The sequence below is a fragment of the Ixodes scapularis genome, unplaced genomic scaffold (genome assembly GCF_016920785.2).
Source record: "Ixodes scapularis isolate PalLabHiFi unplaced genomic scaffold, ASM1692078v2 PGA_scaffold6__148_contigs__length_123643588, whole genome shotgun sequence".
Classification (NCBI taxonomy): Eukaryota; Metazoa; Arthropoda; class Arachnida; order Ixodida; family Ixodidae; genus Ixodes; species Ixodes scapularis.
The window spans coordinates 71,135,416-71,157,637 of NW_024609881.1; the positions used below are offsets into that span (position 1 = coordinate 71,135,416).

General features: G+C 45.5%; 1 protein-coding gene across 1 annotated transcript in view; it reads left to right on the top strand.

The window, feature by feature from the left end:
* Window positions 1–1,116: 1,116 nt before the first annotated feature.
* LOC121838293 (plancitoxin-1-like) overlaps window positions 1,117–22,222 on the top strand; it is a 28,466-nt gene continuing 7,360 nt past the window's right edge. The window contains exons 1-5 of the mRNA XM_042294446.1: window positions 1,117–1,278; window positions 5,012–5,225; window positions 15,962–16,034; window positions 16,702–16,869; window positions 18,585–18,782. Coding sequence (XP_042150380.1) covers window positions 1,157–1,278; window positions 5,012–5,225; window positions 15,962–16,034; window positions 16,702–16,869; window positions 18,585–18,782 — 775 coding nt within the window. The 5' untranslated portion in view covers window positions 1,117–1,156. The remainder of the gene's footprint in view (window positions 1,279–5,011; window positions 5,226–15,961; window positions 16,035–16,701; window positions 16,870–18,584; window positions 18,783–22,222) is intronic.

Here is a 22,222-nt window from a genome sequence, read left to right on the forward strand (position 1 = left end):
GTAATATCATTACTGCCATCTCTGGGGTACGGTCCTTCTAGTGGCGCCGCTCTACGACTGGATATGCGCTTCGAACTTGTTCCCGGAGGGCGACATTGCGGTAACCAGCTGGAAGGAGCTGTGCACAAGACATATTTTGAGTTTTGTTTGGGCAACACCATCTATAATAATGAAGGTCTCCGAGCGGCCGCACTTTTCCCTCTTGGAACGACCTCACAGTCGGATGGCGCCAACTAAGAGATTGGACCCGAGAGCGATACCGAGAGTCCTTCGACGCGTTTATTGGACACGAGGCCTATCCGAGCACCGAAGCAGCAATCGTATCCAATCTGTCTTCGCTCGATATCACTGTGATGACGTCAAAATTCTAATGCACGGGTTTGGATTATTCTGGGTTGTGTGTCGCAGAAACTTCTTTACGGAGCTCCCTAAATGGTAAAAAAAGGCACCCTATCGGCGACAGCCCCTCCCATACGAAGTCATTTTGTGGGCAAGTTAGGATTACAGTAGGCCGCGGTTTCACCAAACTCTTGCTTTGTCAGAACTCAAAAATAAAGGCTGGTTCACACAGTACCGTTTGCTTAGGTTGCCTTGCGTTACGGAAGCTTCCGTCTGCTTACGCCACAATTTTCGGAATAGACGTGCTTCATATTAAGCGTAGCTACCACTGCATGGAGACAGAGTGGCCACATATGAGGCACGAATATTTCGGCAACTTATACGTAACGTAAGAAATGTAAGAAAACGACGCTGTTTGAACCATGCTTACGTGGTATTTACGCAAGCTGTTGGGTAGGTGCGTTCAATGACTTGCGAACATCCTAAGTATACTCATAAAATTGTGCGAGCTCTTCTCGGTGTGTTCATGCGTGCGTCCGCGCATGCATATAGCTCAAGCAACCAACGATTGCAAGCGAAATGAAGAAAGGTCAATCACAATATGGGAGCTGCAAATGTCATTTATTATCGCAACTGCGAACACTAAAGTTAGGGGCCTTTAAAAAAAAACAAATAATAACTTTACTGAACAAATTTGTAATTTGACCTTCAACAGGGTTGACCAGTGACAGTGAAGTAGGAGGTTTTTATTGTATGTCTTTCTTGAGTGGAGTCAGCTATAGAGTACTTTCTTTAGAGCAAAGAAAATGATAACATCATGTGGTACATCGTCAGATGTCTCCTTACTGTACTTACACTCGTGGAGATGGTGAACTCCGCCGACGTGAATCACCATCACCATGTTTACTGTAAAAACAACGAGGGAAAGGATGTGGATTGGTGAGTGATTTCAAAACAATGTTGTTCAACTAATTACTAAACTGTGATTAGAAAATGTGCCTCAAGTACTCGTACGGTTTATCTTCCGGTGTTCTACCGAGTTATCAAGTCTGTTTTGTTATCAACAATAGCGTGTGCGAAACTCTCGGTAGAAAGGATGCCCATTTGAAAGAGACAAAAATATAAATTCATTTCAATCCTTTATTTATTTTGTTTTTCAGAGGGAGAGGGGGGAGGAATGGACCGATATTTTGAGGGTGCTAATAAAAAATGACTTTATGATAAATCGAATATAAAAGATCACACGCCAAATCATATATCTGGTGACACCTCTACAATAAAAAAAAATATTCGGCTGCGTTTTTTTTTATTTAATACTTTTTATATGAATCATACAATGTTTTGAACCGTACACGTCAAAATTAGCACCATAGTACATCTGGCTTCGAATTAAAACACTCTAAAATTACAATTCATATTGTAAACAAGTGTAATCTTTTTTGGCGGTCACGAAGGAATTTTGCACGGCCACGTACGCTGCGGCGCAGCGTCGGAAAAACACATGCTGAAGACGGAAACAGCTGAAATTCCGGCCGTCGTATTTTAATTTACGAAGTTCAGCACGCATTCACTGCGAGGAAGTTGCGGTGCCTGTATGCCTTTCCCTCGGCGCATGATGGTTTCGCACATATATAAATAATTTTGAAAACCACCCAAGCTCCCCAGCCCGCGCTCGAGGAATATTGGGAACTTTGTTTCTTCAGTTCCTAGTGATCGGTAATTTCTGCCAATTCGATGCTTACACATTTTTGAGTGTAATCCGGGGTCATCGTGAATAAGTGCCGTGTAGCTTAAAGAGACCTGTCGTATCACATTTCAAATTTCCCATCAAAGTCTACGTTTTTGATACTCTGCTACGCTTCGACCTGGCCGAGCTGCAAAAATCTCTTCCAGTATTATTATTCTCGTACAGCTTCAAAGACGCTTGTATTCGATTAGAAACGCTAAAAATTTTATAAACAACCCCGCTGGCTCCGAGCTAAATCCCGGGTTAGGTTGTTGTGAATTCTTGGCTTTCAAAAATACTCCTGCTAAAACAACAATCACTAGAATGATAATATTGTAAGTGATTTCTGCAGCTCAGGCACGGTTGAAGAGTGAATTGCATGCACAGTGTGAAAAACGCAGACATTGACGATATATTTCAAAAGTGATATCACAGGTCTCTGCAATCTACACGACGATTATTCACGATGACTTCGCATTACACTCAAAATTCTGTAAGCATCAAATTGGCCCAAATTACTTATCACCAGGGAATCGAAGGAACGTCGTTCCCGTGATTGCTCCAGTGCGGGCCTGGGCAGACGTCCGTGTCGTTCTGTGTTTTGTCCCTTGTCCGTATCCCCAGTCTCGGGTTTACAACTATGCTCAATTTACACCAGCTAGCCTGCACCCTCACCATTGCTTCGTTAAGTATTACTATTCCGGCAAAACTTTCATAGTCAATCCGCCTCCTCAAAAACTGGTTCGAGACCTTAGTCGGCAAATCTAAACTGGTAACAAAACTTACCAGACACAATAATTTGTTTTTAGCAACGTCATGAATTTTTTAGATTTGGTCTGACACGCTAAGATGCCCTACAGGCAGTGCTAAAACGTGACGCCAAGTGTCATAATATGAGGTCGGCACAGCTCGTTTCTCACGGTTTTAATAAATTTGATGAAGTGAAATGAATAGTGGAAAAACTAACGCCGACAAAACAACCGCAACAAAAAACAAAGGGCGCCAAAGCCTGCTCGACTTTCCGGGATACAAAACATATTGTCACGAATGACAAAGTGACAAAAAAAAAAAAAAAAGAAGAAGCTGAGGTAACTGAAATATTTAATGGGTCGAACCTGCGCCCAAAACAAAGAGTGAACAGCAGATAACACCAGAGCGTCGCAGGTGTGGAAGTCGGCGTAACAGCAAGATCGAACGCTGGGGCGATACTGACTGCGGCTCGCCTAATGTACACGCGTAGGCTTCTGGAACAATCGGCGTTGAAGTTTCGGCGGCTAGAACATTCGGACCTTGAACAAGACACAGGGTTCTCAAATTCAACAGAACTGTATACTGAAAGAATACATAAAAGACGCATAACTCCCACGAATCGAACCCTGCGCCTCCGCGCGAAAGTCAAGCGCGGGAACCACTCGGCCACGCGCGCGCTCACTCGCCGACGCACGTGGCAATAGGACGTCACCCTAGTAGAAAGTGCGAAAATATAGACTGTTTCTTTTGACATAACCTACATTTGGCGTATTCTCAATAAATGTTTTGAATTTACATATAATAAAGAGCATGCTGAGAAAAAGTCAAGCTTAGTTATTTTGAAATCATGTATAGTTCAGATAGCCTAAAAAAAACAACGCCGGAGCTTTTTAAAAGTAGCCAGCTTCATGGCAACAGATTTTTTCGATTATCCCGCATGACATAAATTCAACTGCTTCGCATGCGTTGCGGAGTTTTCTTTCTTCTTCATTACCATAACTGCTCTAACGGCTGACTCCATATCTTGGTATTAACGTAAATCAACAAAATTGCATGAAAAACCAGCAGCAGCAGTTTGTATTCTGTTTACATTTAGTATTAACAAAACCTTTTCGTGAGAACGTGACGGAACCGACACTTGCAAGCTGGACTGAGCAGCCTCTTCAAAGTTCGCGTTGGTCCCTCGCGCGCACAAAGAACACGGGCGGCACTTGTCAAGCTTGGCTGTAACACATCTAGGTTTATATAGAGCTAATAAGAACACACAGCGATATGGCCTATTTTATCTTTTATTGTACTTACACCAGGGTAAATAAGCCTGGGCATCTCCAACTTCGTGACTAGTTTCGCGATCTGTTAGTTGCAGTTTACATACCTCAGAGCTTAGAACACGTGAATATTTAGCAAGGCTTCTTCGGGGCGTATAGACGCTTTACACACGGCCTAGATTACGGCCGCCATTGCTGACCTTCTTTTGCCTCACCGAGACACAGAGCCATTGAAACGGGCATTGACGAACCCCCACAAACGCCGATGCTGGGGAGAAGGACAAACTAGAATCTAAAATGGCGATAACCTGGCCTGCTATAATCATAATGAAGTGAAGTAAAGGGAATAAGAGGAAACTAAAAACTGAAGGTCGGTTATGGCGGAACCCATGCACAGCTGCTGTTAAGCGTCTATAGGCCGAAATCCAGCGTGCAAAGACAACCTGTTCTAAACGGTCTGCTTTACCTCCATTCACAGGCGACGTTTGACTACTTTTGTAAGTGCCTTTTCAGTACAGTGTGTTTACAACATTATATACCAATTATTTCAACTTGATAAGCTCAAAACGCTTTGTGAGTTTATTCTGTCAGTCAAACGGGAAATGTGCCATGATCCGCTGATGCCTTTTTCCTACTCGTTTGTACGACGTTTAATAGCAAGCATACTAGCGTATTAAAATGTATTCGTTTGCTGACGGGCCAAACTACCACATTGGTTTTTGGGTCTGTTACTGCTTCAATTTTGCGTCAGGTTCCACAAACAAATGTAATAAAAAAAAAAAAAAAAAACAACGTCGTAGGGTCTATGTTCCGCTTATTGGAGGCCGCCACTCGGCATGCATTGCTCTTACAGCCGAATAAATTGCAAATTTCAAAAGCAAATCAAAATGCAATGCTACGGTTTTTTGCTGCACGCATTTTCTTACAGGTTTGTTATCTATAAACTTCCTAAGATGAAACCAAGAAAGAATCCCCCCTCGAGATATATAAATCCGCATGGAGGAGAGATTGCTTACTTTGACTCGACCATGACCAAAGGCAAGAAGTTCCCGTACTGGACGGAAAGCAAGTTCGGCATCTACCACCAGGACAATCCCGTTGCATACACCCTCAGGCCTCTCTTGGAGAAGAAGCAGTCAAAGGTCAGTACCGTTCTATGCAGCTGTTTTCATCTCTCTAGAGAAATTATTTTATACCCACTAAACTAAAAAAAAAAACTATTATGTTGCAATGACCATTCTCTGGTACATAAAGCAAGCAAGTCAACAAAACGCGTTTCTCCGCGCACACACAAAAAAAAAAAAGAAGAAAGGCGCGAAGGGTAGAATGGTGTTAGCGCGTGCTAGAACAAAACGCCCGCTCCCGCAGGCCCTAGCTTCTCCGATTGGCAGACACAAGTATCTCTGCAGTGGTTCCTTAGTGCATTGTATCGTGTCTAGTAGTACATAGCTTACAAAAACAACGTGCCCCTTGAAGTGTTTCTTGCCCATGTTCTTGAGGGGGACTCCACCGCCCCCCATGTTTACCATAATTTTTAATTGCTTAATGTTATAACTTTTCTTGAACTAGAAATGCGCTTTTTATTAGCTCAGTGTGCAGCGTCTAAATGGTGCGTCAACAGACGTTTCGCATTTTGGGACGAATTGTTTTGTCTGTTATTGATTGGGTATTTTCTCTATTTTATATTTCACCATAATTACGGGCAAAGCCCGTAATTATGGTGAAATATACCTAGTGCCCACAAATACGGGTGAAGCCTTCAAACTGACGGCGTAAATCGGCCTGTGTATCATGCCACGACTTACCACTGAGGTTTCCGAAGGGGATAAAACCATCCCATCAAAATGTTTAAGAAGATTCTTACCTACGTAAGAACTGAAGAAGAACTATACCTATGGTTTGTGACAGGTTAACAGAAAAGTGAAAGCTCCTCCTACCTCTTTCGACTTTAGTAAAGTGTACGCTGGAGAATATGCTACCTCAACTCCAGCGTTCGCTTTGCTGAAGTGAAAAGAAGTATGAGGACCTTCCACTTCACTCTTAAAATGTCACCGACAGTAACCGCGTACGTTCCCTCTGACTGGCGCAACCGACAGATGGTGGAAGCGGCCCCAGTAACCTAAAGTCCCTTGATACTTCTGTGACAAGAAACGACAACCATCAAAAATGACAAAGCACATTCCGCTGGAAAAAAATGGTGTCATTCATTTCAGTCTTCTGCTGTGCGCCGCCATTCACTTCCCAAAACCTCCACCGTCACACATTCGGCGCTTCAAAAAATGCCGCTACTTGTAGGAAGCTTTTTTCTGGGGATTTTACAGCCACTTAGAAAACTTTTTCTACGGTGGCTTACGGCAGCTCAACAGCAGCCCGGTCGCACAAACACCAGACGACATGTCGCTGAAATTACTCGACAAACCGTCAGTTTTATTTATTATATGTCCATTTAACGTGTGTTATTGGCAATCAAAAAAATCATACACTGACCATCATTGCACCGAAAAAGCACTATCCGTTTAGGATTCAAAAAGATTATCTGCTTTTGGTGTGACCGGGCGGCTGCTGCTCTGCCGCCGGCCGCCGAGGCCGCGCTGCTGCCATCTGTCGGCTGTTGCCCAAGTCAGGCGGTGCGCGGTTAACAGACGGTGAATAAAAACAGTTATCGTTTTGTTGTTGTTGTTGTTTTTTTACTTTTTTTATTTACGTAAGTTCGTTCATCATAAATTTGATGCGATGCTTCCACCACCTTTAGGCAACTCTCGGGTAAATCGAAGCGCGATACGTTTCCAAGCCGATTTTTGCGGAACCCGACTTCGGGGGCACGTGGTGCAACCACGATCTAGCTGTCTTGGGTGACGCCTGCACCTCAGGAGCAGACCTGCGTGGCGGGCCAGTTCGAGGGGCTTCGATCGCGCTTGTGGTTTCTCCGACCCTGTGTTACTCATGGTGAACCCAAGTGGTCGTCCTTTCCTCTGACCTTTATTCAACAAAGCGCTCCCTCCTAGCCGTCAAAGCTACTCGGGATCCTTTTCAGCCGATCACAACTACTGGGCTCAGGGGGCTCTGACATTGGCGGACCAGTCACGGAAGTAGTAAATCTTCTTGAGATTCGTGATGTATAAAAAACAAGTTTTTAAAGTGTACGATGGACCATTAAGCAATATCTACGCTCGCATCGCGATGAAAAGACGGCTGTTTACACTGTGCATCAACACGTAAAAAATAAATATCAGCAGCTTGCGAATTAATTTTCACAGAACAGAGCAAGAAGCCTCTGTTTGGGAAGAGCTCTCAACTAATGACGTTTTCGACAGTGAATGCGCTCCGATGGCGGTCGTGCGTACGGCAGAACAGGCAAATATCAAATGGTTAATAAACCGCGTTTGTCTTACTTCGGAATATCATGCCAGCATCACCCACAGGACATAGCACGTATCGCCGTGTGACATAAATCTCAATGCATTATAGTCGGATCTCCATTCATTTTCCAACAAAATCCTTCGAACACACTTTTACCAAACCTGAAATTTCCTTGGAATGCCTATAAAACCCTGTAAAACAGCGGCGAGCTCTGCGAGGTGTTTCTTCATCAGTTCGGCTCAGTGGGTTCACCGCCGTGAGGTGAGCGATCTCGTAAAAGCACTGGGAATGCTTCCCACGTCTAGTTCTGTGACGGCCACAAGCAAATGTCGTCCCGTCCGCTCTAATTCTCGCCCCGTCGAACGCACAAGCACTTTGTAGAACCAGATATCCATCGCCCTCATGCCGAACCCACCGCACCACCGTAGACCACTGCCAGCCATCCTTAGCAAAACCACGTGATCCCCGTCCAAGCACCACGTGACGCCTGCGCCGCTCCGCACTCCGACGGCTAGAGACGGAGTGATAGGGGGCGCTCTGAGAGCAAGGAACGCCCTCGGAAACAACCAGGCGCCACAGCACTCCTTTTCAACCTCTTAGATCTCGCGCGCTGTGGAAAGAGCGCTCGAGAGCGCGTAGAAAGAACCGTGCGAATTCGCCATCAGATTAGTTGGTGTTCCCCGCGCTCACCAAAGGTGTGTGCCGCGTTTCAAGTGTCCCGCGTTACTTCCCCATGCAAGGCATTACCCATAGCAGTCATGTTAATCTTTCTCTACATATATTTATACCGTGAATAGTCGCATCAATGAAAGTAACATAGAGCGGCAGCGCGGCAGAAAGTCAGATAGCCCCTACCCTGTTGGCATCAGGTAGAGTGTCTCATGACGTAGCTGTGAAGACCAATCACGATTCGGAAAGCTGCGTGAAAATATATTTACTTACTTGTAATTGTTCCGTTGCAAACTACGTCGAACGTTTGTCTACATTTTCCATGCGGCAGACGAAACACGATTGTTTTGATCGCAACTCCAGAGGCCTATAACGGCCGCCCCTCTCAACAAATTCTGGGGTCGAAAGCAGGTCGCGCCGTGTCATGAGCCAGCTCAACGGAAAATGCACGACTGCAAGCAGGCTAACATTGGCTACAATTTGGTTCGCCAAATGTTTATCCAATAGGCTGAAAATGCCTGCGCTTTGTGCTGATGTAAAGAAACTTGCAGGAGCTTAGTCTTTCTCGAGGAAACGCTTCAAGGACGATACCTACGCACTAAACGTTTTCACACCTTTCTCGGTGTGAGGGGCCTGTCCCGTAACTAACACTTTTATACGTGCAGCGATAAACCTTAGAAAATGGGTGGAACCTCACACCCTTAAATAAATGTGATTTTTCTAACACCTCTACTAAAAGGTGAGTTACAGCAGTACACATTTTTATAAAGTCGTAAAACCACAGAATACCTCGTCGTAAGAGTCTAATTACCACAGTACACTTTCTTTTTCGGAATTACACTGTATCCCGAGACCCAATGAAACGACTGAAAAAACAAATTACGTAAATTCGTCTCAAGCAGCACGGCGATACTCGGCCAGTGTTGTGACAATGTCGGTCGAAAACCAGCTCCAATATGGGCCGAATGTGCGAATTGGCAAACACGTCCCGACATCCGACAGGCATTGGCGTACCGCCGGTTCGCCACCGGCTTAGTATTGGCGGGATATCGTGCGAGTACTGCCCAGGTCGGACTGTCGCCACGTATCGGCCTGATGTTGCATATGCACCTGCTCTGTATCTGCCGGAGGTCGCCTATGCGCTCGCTTTGTATTGAGATTATCGGCAGGATTAGCTTCAAACACATACATGGGCGAACGAAATTATTTTCAAACTCTCACAGAAGCTTATTAACCCCTTATCATCACACACATATTGTTCTCGACAAATTTGCAAAAGTGATACCTCTCTGTGAAACACAAAGGAACTTATTAAATAGAATATCACTAACGGCATGTTCAGTGCCTTCAAAAACTTTGGTGAGCTTCCTATATTCAAATGGAGTTGTGCCTCTTCTCCTTTAGTGTAGCCAAGCTCGTTTCGGAACAACTCATCGGGCCTTTCTAGCAGGCCACAGAGCATGTTCTTTGTGCCTACTTTCATGAACTTGAACGCTGTGTCCAGGCAAACTTGATCTTCGACAGCCAGTCTCTTCCCATCAATGGCCGCAGTATGTGAAGTAGTAGCGTCCCTTCAAAACCTTGGTGATGCACGCTGACCCTCGCCACACCTTGTGGCTTGACGGCTTCACCCGTGTATGTGCGGAGCATCACTGTTGGTGTGGTCAACTTCACGAACGGCAACATTTCCTGATACTGCCGCTTTGACATCGCCGAAACATCAGAACCCGCATTCAGTTCCATCTTCAATGGCTTCTTTTGGTTGTAAACAGTTACGCAGTAAGGCTGGTTCTTTCTGTTTCGTCTCATCGTGTGGATGGGTGACTCCTGCACTTTTTTCTTCTGTTTTTTAAAGTTCTGAAACCCTTGTACTTTTCTTTCGAAGGTTTCTCGCTTCTCGGAAAACTCTTGCAAGCTCGTTGCAGATGACCTTGCTTCTTGCTTCTGTGGCAGACAGCATTCCGATACGGGCATGCATGCGCAAAATATTTCCAAGATTCACAGCGAGAACATTTGCTGCGGTTTCTGTCATCTTTGTTCCCTTTTTGTTTTACGAGCATTTGCAAGTCATATGACTTTTCTTGCATCTCGTGACGCTTCTCGAGACCGCAACCTCGTTTGTGAAACTCCTGTACATGCTTTGTTGCCCTTTCACTTGATAACACCTTGTCGACGGCTCTTTTAAATGTGAGAGTCTCGTCCTCCGTGAACAAGATGCGTTGAATGTTTACGCATGCGAGACCGCTCACGAACCGGTCTCTCAAAACCTCTTCAAGGTTGCTTCCGAAGTTGTACGTTACGGCGAGCCTTTTTAACTCTGCAACGTACTTGGTGATCGATTCGCTTTCATGTTACTGCCTCTTGTGAAATGTAACCCTTTCGGCTATCACGGACGGTCTAGGGGACAGGCGGTGGCGCAACGACGCGAAAAGTTATTCAAAGTTCTTGACGGGGTCTTCGGGTGCCACCATACTTTTCAACGGTTTATGGGTCTCTGGACCTATCATACTGATTACAACATTCACCATGATCTCTTTGGGAACTTTGTTGGCCTTTAAAAATGCTTGAAGCCTCTTTCCATAACTCAACCAGCCAGTTTTGGAATTATTAAAGGGTTTTGCTTGCCCGAACGTAGCCATCTTTCTTTCCTCATTCCTCGCTGTTGCTTTGGACCTCGTTGCTTGAGTTGGATCGTCCCTCGCCGTTACTTTGAACCTCGTTGCTTGCACTGGGTTACTGCAATTTGGTTCAAAATGATGTCTCCAAGTGTTATACACACTGCCATTTTATAACCCATGGCATAGAACGCCGTACAATGGACCGTTTCCACATACCGACGGCACCAGGCGGTGGCTGCACGAACTAAAAATCGAGGAAGTGACCTACCTGCGCTATCAATCGATAATGGGAGCTATGCTACCAGTTTCTTCGCTCTCTGAGCAGCGGCGCCTGCCCAACGCGACTTTAAAGAGGGGCATCCATGGCGTCCACCCAAACGTCGTGTTTTCCTTTCCGTCGACGTTCTTTTTTTGTGTAACACAATTATATATATGCTGCAGTTACGTGTTCTGCTCGCTGATATACAGCCTCCTTCCGAATTTCCTCAATTTTTCGTTCGACTTCCGCCGCTTGGCATCGGGCTCTTGCGCGTGCGCAGAATTCGCTTCTCGGAAAAGGTCCATTGAGATTAATCAAAACAACATAGCGAAGAACGTCGCGCGCAAGGAACACCGCGGTAGTCACGTCTCGTGTGTCTCTCGCGCTAGGCACACGCGGTGCTGTTGTAAGTAACACCACCTACACCAGTGCCCTTTTTCCACGCTCATGAACGTTGACAAACTCGCAATATCTCGTTCACGTTGTTAGACGATCTAGGCAGCATACTGAGACGACAGTGACGACAGGCTAACCGGTACAACTGCTCGCCCTCAGAATCTGAGAAGCAATGCAAGGTGCGCGTAATTCGTTAGGCCGTTGTCACGGTTTTCCATGCATGCGGCCCTTTCCATGCTCCTACTTACGTGGCTGCAGTCAAAACGAACGCAGCTTCCGTCGCTTTAACTCAATTGCCATTTCGCCAACCGCCGACAGCATGCAATCACGGAAGTCACAAGTGACGAGCAGAAATCAGAAAACGATCTCTTTTGGTCAGCCCATTGTGCTCCCTGTTTTCTGTTCCCTGAAAGTCCAGCGGGACTGGTTTAAGCCTATAGCTTTCCACGTCAACTATTTTGCTTGATCTGGCTTGATTTGTTTGTTGGCGCGCGTTGATTCTAAAGAAGGATGTTAGTTTTCGTAAAAGAGGCCCCGCTGCTCCCTGAATTGTGCAACCGTCGTCATTACGATCATGTTTTGAATACAAAGAATATACCTACTAATAAAAAGGAACCTGCAAGCCGTTCGGCTGGAGGCAAAAAGGAGTTCGCCTGGCATTAAGTACGTCCCCGTCATTTCGCCTCACAAGACAAGTAGCTCCAAAGTTTGACAGCACACCTTGCCTGCCAAAACGAATAGGTTCAGTTTGTGTTTGAATTATGCGTCTTGACGGCCACCCACCTTGCTGGCAGTTTCCATGCGAGAAAAGAAAAATATCTAGAAAGCTTAAAGGGCTGCACGTTTATTTTGTTCATTGTATAGTCATCTATACCTCATTCCAGCACGTCCAGACGCAGCCGATGCTAGAAGCGTGAGTATGTGGCCCTCCGCAGTGCTTGCACTGCACGAGCGCCCGCATTTGTAGCATGGGATGCGTCTGGGCTTAGGCTGAAACGAAGTATAGGTCGCATTTTACAGCACATCGACAAACGCTAAGCTCGTGCGTGACGGAGCGCTAGAACACCGCTTTCATGGTCGCATCTTGCGAGCGTTACAGGTTGCTTTAGACGGGGGTGGAATAGCAGACTGACGCAGGCGATTGCGGACGCCGACGCACCGCTTTCACGGCACCTCCTCAAGGGCTGTTTATGGTCCAGCGTCGACGAACGCAACGCGCGCCGGCGCAGACCGACGTTCGTCGGCCACTGCGCCACGTCCCGCCGCATGAGAAGCGCCCGAACGACCGTGTTTACTGTCTAGTGTAGTGCAGCGCGGTGAAGCGCGCCCAGACAAACTGCCTCACTTTGCGCATAAGCGTCTCCGTGGCAACCGCATCGTCTCAACTTCACCGTATTTCCGCTTTCTGGTCGTTATTAATTCGGCGATCAGTCGGTGTGGTTCGTCCTAGAGTCTTTACTTCGTACACATCGTGTAGTGAAGCGTCAAAACAGCGATTCGGGGAAGAGGTTAGCAGTTCGAAAACAAACAAATGATGTGGGATAACGAGTGCAAACAAGCATTTATCTTCTACGAAATTTCGTTCAAATGTCGACCGAAGAACTAAAAAATCCCATCATTGCATTCGTCCAAAATAGGCACTTGGCAGGTTCGTTGGGGTCGTGCTAAGCGAAGCCGATGATTGCGCCTGGATGCTTCGATGAAATCTATGCACTCAAAATTCCATAGTGACCTCTTTCTTACAGATGACCAGTGTGTTGTCATCATAGTACACTTTCACGATGACTTAAGAAACTGACACTGAAAAGTGCGGACGATGCCTAAATCACGTAATGTACGTATTGGAAATTGTTGCGAACTTTACAGAGCTCATACAAACACTACAGGATCCAGCCGAATCTACATCGCGTACCGCTACTATTGTTTACAAGCTGAGACACCCCAGTTGAAAATTTCTGGACGGCTAAGTAGTGCAGATGTTTCACTGGGTACTCTGTTCCCGTACATTCGGCGGCGCTTGTGTTCTTTTTTTTCGGACTGGAGCGGCCTCCGGTGCGTACGACTAGCACGAGATCATATACTATATAGCACACACATTAGGTTATCCTTAACTCTACCTTTGGCGCCTCATCGAGCTTTCAGCTTTTTCCAGCACTTTACCGTCACCGGCTCGTTAGCCGTATAGGCCTAACGAGGCTCGGAGGTAGCGCATACTTGGAGCAGTAGGAGTCTACGCACACAGTCGCACAGTCGAGCGCTCGAACGGTGAATATGCACACCAATGCGGGAACACAAGAACATCACACGACACACGGTTAGAACGGTAGGTTAAGATATCAGAAATTAGCGTCACACACACTCCTACTGGCCCTGACACAAAAATCCCGAATTGAGCACTCGCACGACGGTATCTGGGATAGTCAACGTCGCCGCTCTACGCTCGTCGACGACGCGAATAGAGCAAGCTCGCTTCCGTTGTGAGCTACGTCGAGGTGCGCTGAGCTGCGCTGCGCTACGTCCCGTTGCGCATGATGACGTAGTATAGACCCCCGTTTGAAGCTAGCGCTAATCAAAGCAATAGGCGCGTGCACTCGTGGACCTTACGACCGAGTAAAAACAGCCCTTTACGGGCGTTGTAAACGACGACAGATGGTGGTGCAATTGCAGACGATCCCGGAGGCTGCCGCGAGTCTGCTTGCACGACTAGCAGGCGGTGTCAGACGCCAGAATAGACGCACCTGACGTCGTGACAGGGAGACACCGGGCTTGCGAGCGTGTTCTGCCGAGCAGACAACCTAATCTAGTATTAATGGGCGGGGCCACTGATCTGTGGGCGGAGCATAGAGCGGGCCGTGACCTCCACCTAAATTGCATCTAATGGCGCAAATGTTGTGCACACTTTTTAGAGCGCAGCTCTTAGGGGCCCGTTTCCGGCTTGAGCGGCGTCGCCGTCGGCGTCGGCGTAACCAAGGTAACCCCAAGGTCACGTGACCCCCCAAGGTCATCCCAAGGCCACCGCACGGTCACGTGACCACCAAGGTCATCCCAAGGCCACGTGACCCCCAAGGTCACATGACCCCCAGAGGTCACGTGACCACCAAGATCACGTGACACCCAAAGTCACGTGACTCCCCAAGACACGTGACCCCTCCCCCGAGGTCACGTGACCCCCCGATGACGTCATCGTCACTGATGACGCCATCAGTGACGTCACTGATGACGTCACCGTCATCCGCATTGTCATCGTCATCATCACTGATGACGATGCGATGACGTCATCGCCACTAATGACGTCACCGTCATCCGCGTCATCGTCACTGATGACGTCACCGTCATCCGCAACGTCATCGTCATCATCACTGATGACGATGCGATGACGTCATCGTTACTAACGACGTCGTCAGTGACGTCACTGATGACGTCACCGGCATCCGCATCGTCATCGTCATCATCGCTGATGACGTCATCAGTAACGTCACTTATGACGTCACCGGCATCCTCATCGTCATCGTCATCATCACTGATGACGTCATCGGTATCCGCATCGTTATCATCACTGATGACGTCATTGGCATCGTCACGTGACCCCCCCCCAGTACCCTTCCCTTCTCCTCCTCAAGAGCTGCGCTCAAATTCGGCGTTACAGAGAGTTGTAAACGGCTTTCAAGTTTTTAGAGCGCAGCTCTTAGGGGCCCGTTCCCGGCTTGAGCGGCGTCGCCGTCGGCGTCGGCGTCGGCGTAACCAAGGTCATCCCAAGGTCACGTGACCCCTCCCAAGGTCATCTCAAGGTCACGTGACCCCACGTGACCCCCTGAAGGTCACGTGACCCCTTCCAAGGTCATCCCAAGGTCACGTGACCCCCAAGTCACGTGACCCCTCTGAGGTCACGTGACCCCCGAGGTCACGTGGTCGCCTCCCCAAGGTCACGTGACCCCCAAGGTCACGTGACCCCTTCCAAGGTCATCTCAAGGTCACGTGACCCCACGTGACCCCCAGGTCACGTGACCCCTCTGAGGTCACGTGACCCCTCTGAGGTCACGTGACCCCTCTGAGGTCACGTGACCCCCCGAGGTCACGTGACCCCTCCAGGTCACGTGACCCCAAGGTCACGTGGGGGTCACCTTTGGGGTCACGTGGCCTTGAGGTCACCCCCAGGTCACGCCTCCCCGAGGTCACGTGACCCCCTCCCCGAAGTCACGTGACACCCCCCCCCGGAGCATATTAAAGAATGAGGGGAGGAGGAGGAGAAGGGGGAGGGGTGTACCCTCCCCTCAGTACCCTTCACTCCTCCTCCTCAAGAGCTGCGCTCCAATTCGGCGTTACAGGGATTTGTAAACGGCTTTCACTTTTTTTTTCCTTGAAGAAAGTACGTGTGCCATTTAGGTCCCTTCAACATTTTTTATTAAGTATTTTTTTTTATAATGGGCGTGTTTCAAAGTCATGATTATTTCCTTTGTTTTAATGGCTTGATATTACATAAATACAGTCAGTTTTCCAGTCATTAAATAAATCATGTGATAATATTGATGCGCGATAATAATTGCATATTTCACGTTTATTCCCTCCCATGCTACAGTACATCGCATACGTGGTCTACAACGACCAGGTACCGAATGAGTTCAGAGGCACAAGGGGGGGTCATTCAAAAGGTAATACATTATGGCAAACTTGTTTTGATGTTTTCGATATTTGAGCCTATAAACAATTAGTAAGTACTTGACTTTCAGGCTAGATTTACGTAGCATTATCATATTTACCCATTTAGCACTCCATATTAAAGCATAGTTCATTGCTTATCAAATTTGAGGAGCTTCGAGTAGTTGTCCTTGAACATTAGATCGCCTCACACTTGCTGAGTGTGTCGAATGTTCAGATCTTTCTAAAAGCAAGACAGTGCGGTTGGGGAAAAAACGCAAGATGCCTTCAAGTAACTTTTTTTTTTCAGAATTGATTGATTCTTTAATTTGTAGAATGACTGATTAAATGCATAATAAGTGAAAGGATGTATAATTACCTGATTGGTTGATTAATTGATTGCGATACTGTTTAGATGATTGCTCGAAATGTAGATTGATTTATCATCGCAAAATCAGTAGGTCGATAGGTTGATAAGAATCCTGTAGCATATCAGCTTGACTCTGGCTCTTCTTAGGTAGTGCACCCAGAATTCTGTCGGTGTTCACCTGCTGTTATCAGTGTTATTGGGGAAGAGGGTGTATTTTAAAAATTTGGATCCCCAAGAAAACAAAGCAGTATTTCGAATATTTAAGTGCACCTTGTTTTGTTCTGTTTTTTTTTTTGTTTTTTTTTGTGCAGGAGTTTTTATGGTTGGACCGACCACCTCTGTCTGGCTGCAGCACAGCGTACCGAGGTTCCCCACGAAGCTTCACCAAGGGTATTACGAATATCCCGAAAGCGGTCGAGAAAACGCCCAGCTCTTTCTCTGCCTCACCGTTAACACCAAGTCGACGGCCGACATCATTGGTACGAGTCGTCTGAATGAAACAAAATTACCTAATCGAAAAAGCAAACATTTCGTTCCTATCCCGTACTATTGTAGCAGTGGCAGAGATAACAGAAAGTGTGTCTCGAGGGTGCTGACATCGGCGTGCGTAGCGTCTCCGAAATAAAGCCGTGCCGAAGCTGGCACTTCAGCGGGAAATGAACATCAAGTTCCCCTCAACAAACGTCAGTACACTAAAAATATAGAGCCATTATAGAGTCATTGTAAGAAATATAAAATATGCTCAAAAGGCATATGCTTAGTTTAATATTAAACATGTACTTTTAGTTTGTACTATCGCGGGCAATTTGAACTGAAGCAGCCTTTCATTCATCTTCCACGTGCCTGCCAGTCTTTGAGAGAGTTGTGGTTCAAACTAGGAATGTAATGCGAGTTGTGGTTCAAACTAGGAATGTAATGCGGCATAGACCACCAATACTTTGAGACGTTTGACAAATTAAGAATATTAGAGCGTGTGTTGAGCATAGACGCAAAAAAAAAAAAATGGCGGATCTGGTGTTTGAACTCATAATATCTGCGGGAATACGCTTTACTTACCAGACTGGACATCGCTAAATTCCAATATGCACTAAATACGAGTTAAAGTACTTTGGATGCTTAAGATATTGAAAATATATTCAGCACGCATTTTAAGCGTTAGTATACGTTTAGTATGTTGTACTTTACGAAGGTTAAATACCAATGAGTTAAGGACACCAGCTCTTACCCTGCTATTTCGCAACTCCCCGTATCCTTCCAAGCAGGTGTTTGTTCTCTTCCTCCCTTGCCTACGGAACACTTCCTACCATTTCTGTGGAGCGCGCTACACCAAACACCTTCTAGACAAACGCCCAGTGATACAGTGTCGCTTCACTATTCTTGACTACGTTATGACGAATTGCGTCGTGTTGCAAGCGCGAGTTCTCGAGACCCCCGTGCTCCTCACTAAGCTTGGCAACCAAACCAAGAGTAGCTTGGCACGCGGCGTACGGAGCACGGAAGTGCAGGGGACTCGAGGTTGGGTCACTTTGTCCGTGTTCCATATTCGCTCGGTCTCCCTCCAAAGTAAAGGTCTTGCACACAGGCGTTTGAAAATTCATTCACACCCAGCGTCTTTCTATGTGCGTTTTCCGTGATGTGAACCAGCCGAACGCTAACGCGCTTGTGTGACGCTCTTTTGCAACGGGGAAAACCACTTTTGTTAATGTCAAGTTTGGTTTTAAAGCGCAGCTCCTAGGCGCCCGTTTCCGACTTGAGCGGCGTCGCCGTCGCCGTCGGCGTAACCGCGAGGTCACGTGACCCCCCTGAGGTCACGTGACGTACCGAAGGGAGGAGGGGAACACCCTCCCTTCAGTACCGTTCCATCCTCCTTCTCGAGAGCTGCGCTCTAATTCGGCGTTACAGAGAGTTGTAAACGGCTTTCATTTTTCTTTATGCATAAAAAAACAGTCATTGTCGAGCAGTATGTTTTTTTGCTTACAGTTAAACGTCATAACGTCATAAAATCCGGCCGGTATGTGTTTCAATGCTGCAGCCTTCGCCGATGGAGCCTCGATCATCAGGAAGACAATCGTCGAGTCAAATATACAATTGTTCGCTTCAACGCTTTCTTAATACTTCGACCACTTGGCATAAAACCAGCTTGCAAGGTAGGTTGATTTAAAATTTAAATTCTGTATTGGGGGCGATTTTGCAGCTCATCACCTCCGCCTCCAGTACGCCAACGTCTACCAGAGGTATTCTGCATGGATAAACGAGAAAAACTACCCAGAAGTTTTTATGCTTCTTCGTGATGCCTACGTGAAAGGGCTGGAAAACCTTGCTAATGACACCATGTTCACCATTAAAAAGCAAAGGATACAATCAGTTGCAAAGCGCAGCACATGGCATTATGGTATGTGATCCTTTCCTTCTCGAAACGGTTATAAATATTTACTATGGCATTAAGACCACACGTAGTATAGTAAGTACGCATGAAACGCTCTCAATTAAGTGGGGATAGTTGCGTAACGGTAACGCTACTGTAAAAGTGCAAATGCGGGGCTTCATTTATGTTCTGAGCAAACGTGTTGTATTAGGGTTTCGAATGTCTACGAAAACTATATTTGGGATTTTTAGTTACGTGCGTGAACACTGCTGCATTTAAAAAGAGTGTGAACGAATTGAAGAAAGAGTAAGATAAAAGAGCTACGGCCGCGCCGTGCAAGACCTAAAATTCTTGACTAGATTGGTTTTCAAGTTTCACCGTTTAAAAATAATTAAAAGACTGGCGAATTTAATACCCTTTCATGCACGAAACATTGTGAATAATTTTTTTTCCCTTATACCATCTAGAAAACAAACGCTAGAGCACTTTTTATACAAAGTGTTCATCCGTACTACAATCTTATTAATACAGCCGAAAGGTATGAAAACATAGAAGTCGGTGTTATCTATTTTGTTTTTACAAGAACTGCATCCGAAGCAATTGGAGGTTTGATTGTAAGGAACATGGGTAAATGACTATTTATGTCTATTTACTTGTCAGATAGAATGGACCAAAATTATGTTTCAGGTGAGAACCCATGAAAGCGTTCGAAACCTCATCCAAGAACCCGTACCATATTACGACCTATAATTACTGACAACATAAGAAGGGAAGGGCGTGGCGGGTTTCGAGCATCCCGTTATCGCTCCGCAGCAAATGAGATTGCGGTGTTATCAGATAAGAGTGCCGAAAAACCGATCATGAAGCAAGAAGCGTGAATTAACATAACATGGCACACCCTGCAAACTGTCAGTAGATATGAACATCAGTCAGCAGTATGCGAAAGACTAAGGATGTTTAGAAAACGCACATAATAATACTGAATTCTCAATCAGCCATGGCTATCTCAGAAAGCTCTTGGAAGGCTTCGTTGAGCACATTCTAGTCCGAGTGTTTGACTCGCACCTATAATATTAATTATAATAAAAACAAGATTTCTTGTTTCTGAGCCCACAAAAAATCTCGCGATCTACCGAATGGTGCTAAAAAACATAACTGAAATACAATGCATAAGAGATACAAGAGAATAGATGTCATCAGTATATTTGAAAGAAGAACAGTAAGGTGTAGATCATAAAGGGTATGCCGGCGTTGTCACGCTCATAAGGAATACATCCATTCGCGTACATGGCAAATAAAAACCCCATGGCAGATAAAAGTATCAGTTAGCCTAAAGAACAGCGTTAAAATTCAGTTGTACCCTCCCTAAAGGTGACGCACAGGACATACAAGCGGGATAAATAGTTAATCTTCTATCGAAATGACACGGGTTGGAACATGGTGGTAAATACACTGGACTAAATTCATTGAATTCACCATTCCGCAAACTACTTCGTAAATAATATAAAATATCTGTACCGTCTCCTGATACACAGCTTATCCACTGGAAATCTGTAAAGCAGCGGTTCATAATGCTAGAAATAACCTTGATCAAACTCATAAGCGATTGTTGTCATTCGTTTCTATGCATGTTTCAATAACAGTAGAATGGGCAAGAGTCAAGAAATGCCAGATAACAAAGCTAAACTCCAACCGTGATATTACTAAAGAGTTATACAATTGCAGTAAGCAGTGAGATTTATTGAATCCTTTTGTTTACAATTTTGATTACTACCTGTGATTTACATCTTAACAACTCACTTTTTTGTTCTGTTTTACACTGCCACAGATTGCATTAGGCCCTCCCTATCATTGTACCACGAGGGACTGATATAATATTAAAATAAAAAAAATAAACATTTTCGACATAATCATAACACTATACCTTACCTTTAACCCTGCATTTATGGGTATAACGACATGTTTATTAAAAGAATGTGCGCTCTTGGTAGACACGCCAAGATCTCAGATAAGAGATCTCGGTGGACGGGAAACGCCACCAAGGGCGTATCGAGCTTTCCAGGTGGCACGGTAGATTTTGTTTACTTGGGGTTAACTGATTGTTGGGTTTTTATCAAGTCCAAGCGCCGAATGCAATTAATAGTAACACCGCTGACCAATTTAAGAATTGTATTCAATATTACATTAATTAAGAGGAAACATATATACATATATAGAAATCTATCTTAGTCTCATACGAGTTTTCATGTCCAGCGGATGTTGATGGATAATGTCGATGCCGCCATCGTCGTGGATTCGGTGATTATTTTCAATTTACGTCGTAGCTTGGTAAGGTTATTCAAGCCTCTAGGGCACCGCCGATCGGTATTGGCATGGCCTAGATCCGGGAGACCACCAGAGTTCTGAATCTTTATTGTTGATCGATCGTCCAGGCCACCCCAGTTCGATACACCCCCGACCTCTCCCTGTAGTCAGTCAGACTTTGTGACGATGTCACATACCTGACCGGCGATGCTGTAATTCCACACTTGTGCCCCATCTGTTCCGAGCCGCTCTTTTTATTTTTTGTTATCTTTCAGGTAATGACGGTGTTAAACAGCTTTCCAATCACCATGTAAAATTCATTTTTATTAGCTTGAAAACAAGAATATCACATACCGACTGAACGCTTAGAAAAGGCTTGACATCATAAGTAAACAAATGAATCCTTGTATCATTAACACAAAAACCAATATCATTAATAAACAAGAGGAACAAAATTGTTCCCATGATTGAGGCTTGCGGCACACTGGAGTTTGCAATAAACTCATCGGAGGGGCAACAAAACAAGTTAACAGAGGCATGACGATCACTCAGGTAACTATTACACCGCGCGCACATATTTACGGACTGGTACCATGAAGGGAACGGTTATGCAAAAATTCGTGATTAAATCGATCAAAAGCTTTGGACATATCAAATTACAGTGCATCTACGTGTCCCCCTTCTGGAAATTATTGGTGCAGAATAATTTGAGAATTAGCATACATTTGACTCTACACACATAAGACATAACATTGGTGCTTCGGTTTTTATGCCTTTCCTTTATTGTGGAAAATAGGGAATAAAGTTGCACTAAGATATTGAGGTGGGCTAGTTGGATATGCATGATGTAAAAATTAAATAGCGCAAAGGTTACACAAAGGACAAAGGACAGAACATGTAGACAGGACAAGCGCTAAACAGGATCATGAGAAGAGACACACGGAAAAGGGCCCATAGTAGAAGACAGAAATTGTACTAAGATATTGAGGTGGGCTAGTTGGATATGCATGATGTAAAAATTAAATAGCGCAAAGGTTACACAAAGGACAAAGGACAGAACATGTAGACAGGACAAGCGCTTGTCCTGTCTACATGTTCTGTCCTTTGTCCTTTGTGTAACCTTTGCGCTATTTAATTTTTACATCATAATAAAGTTGCTTTCC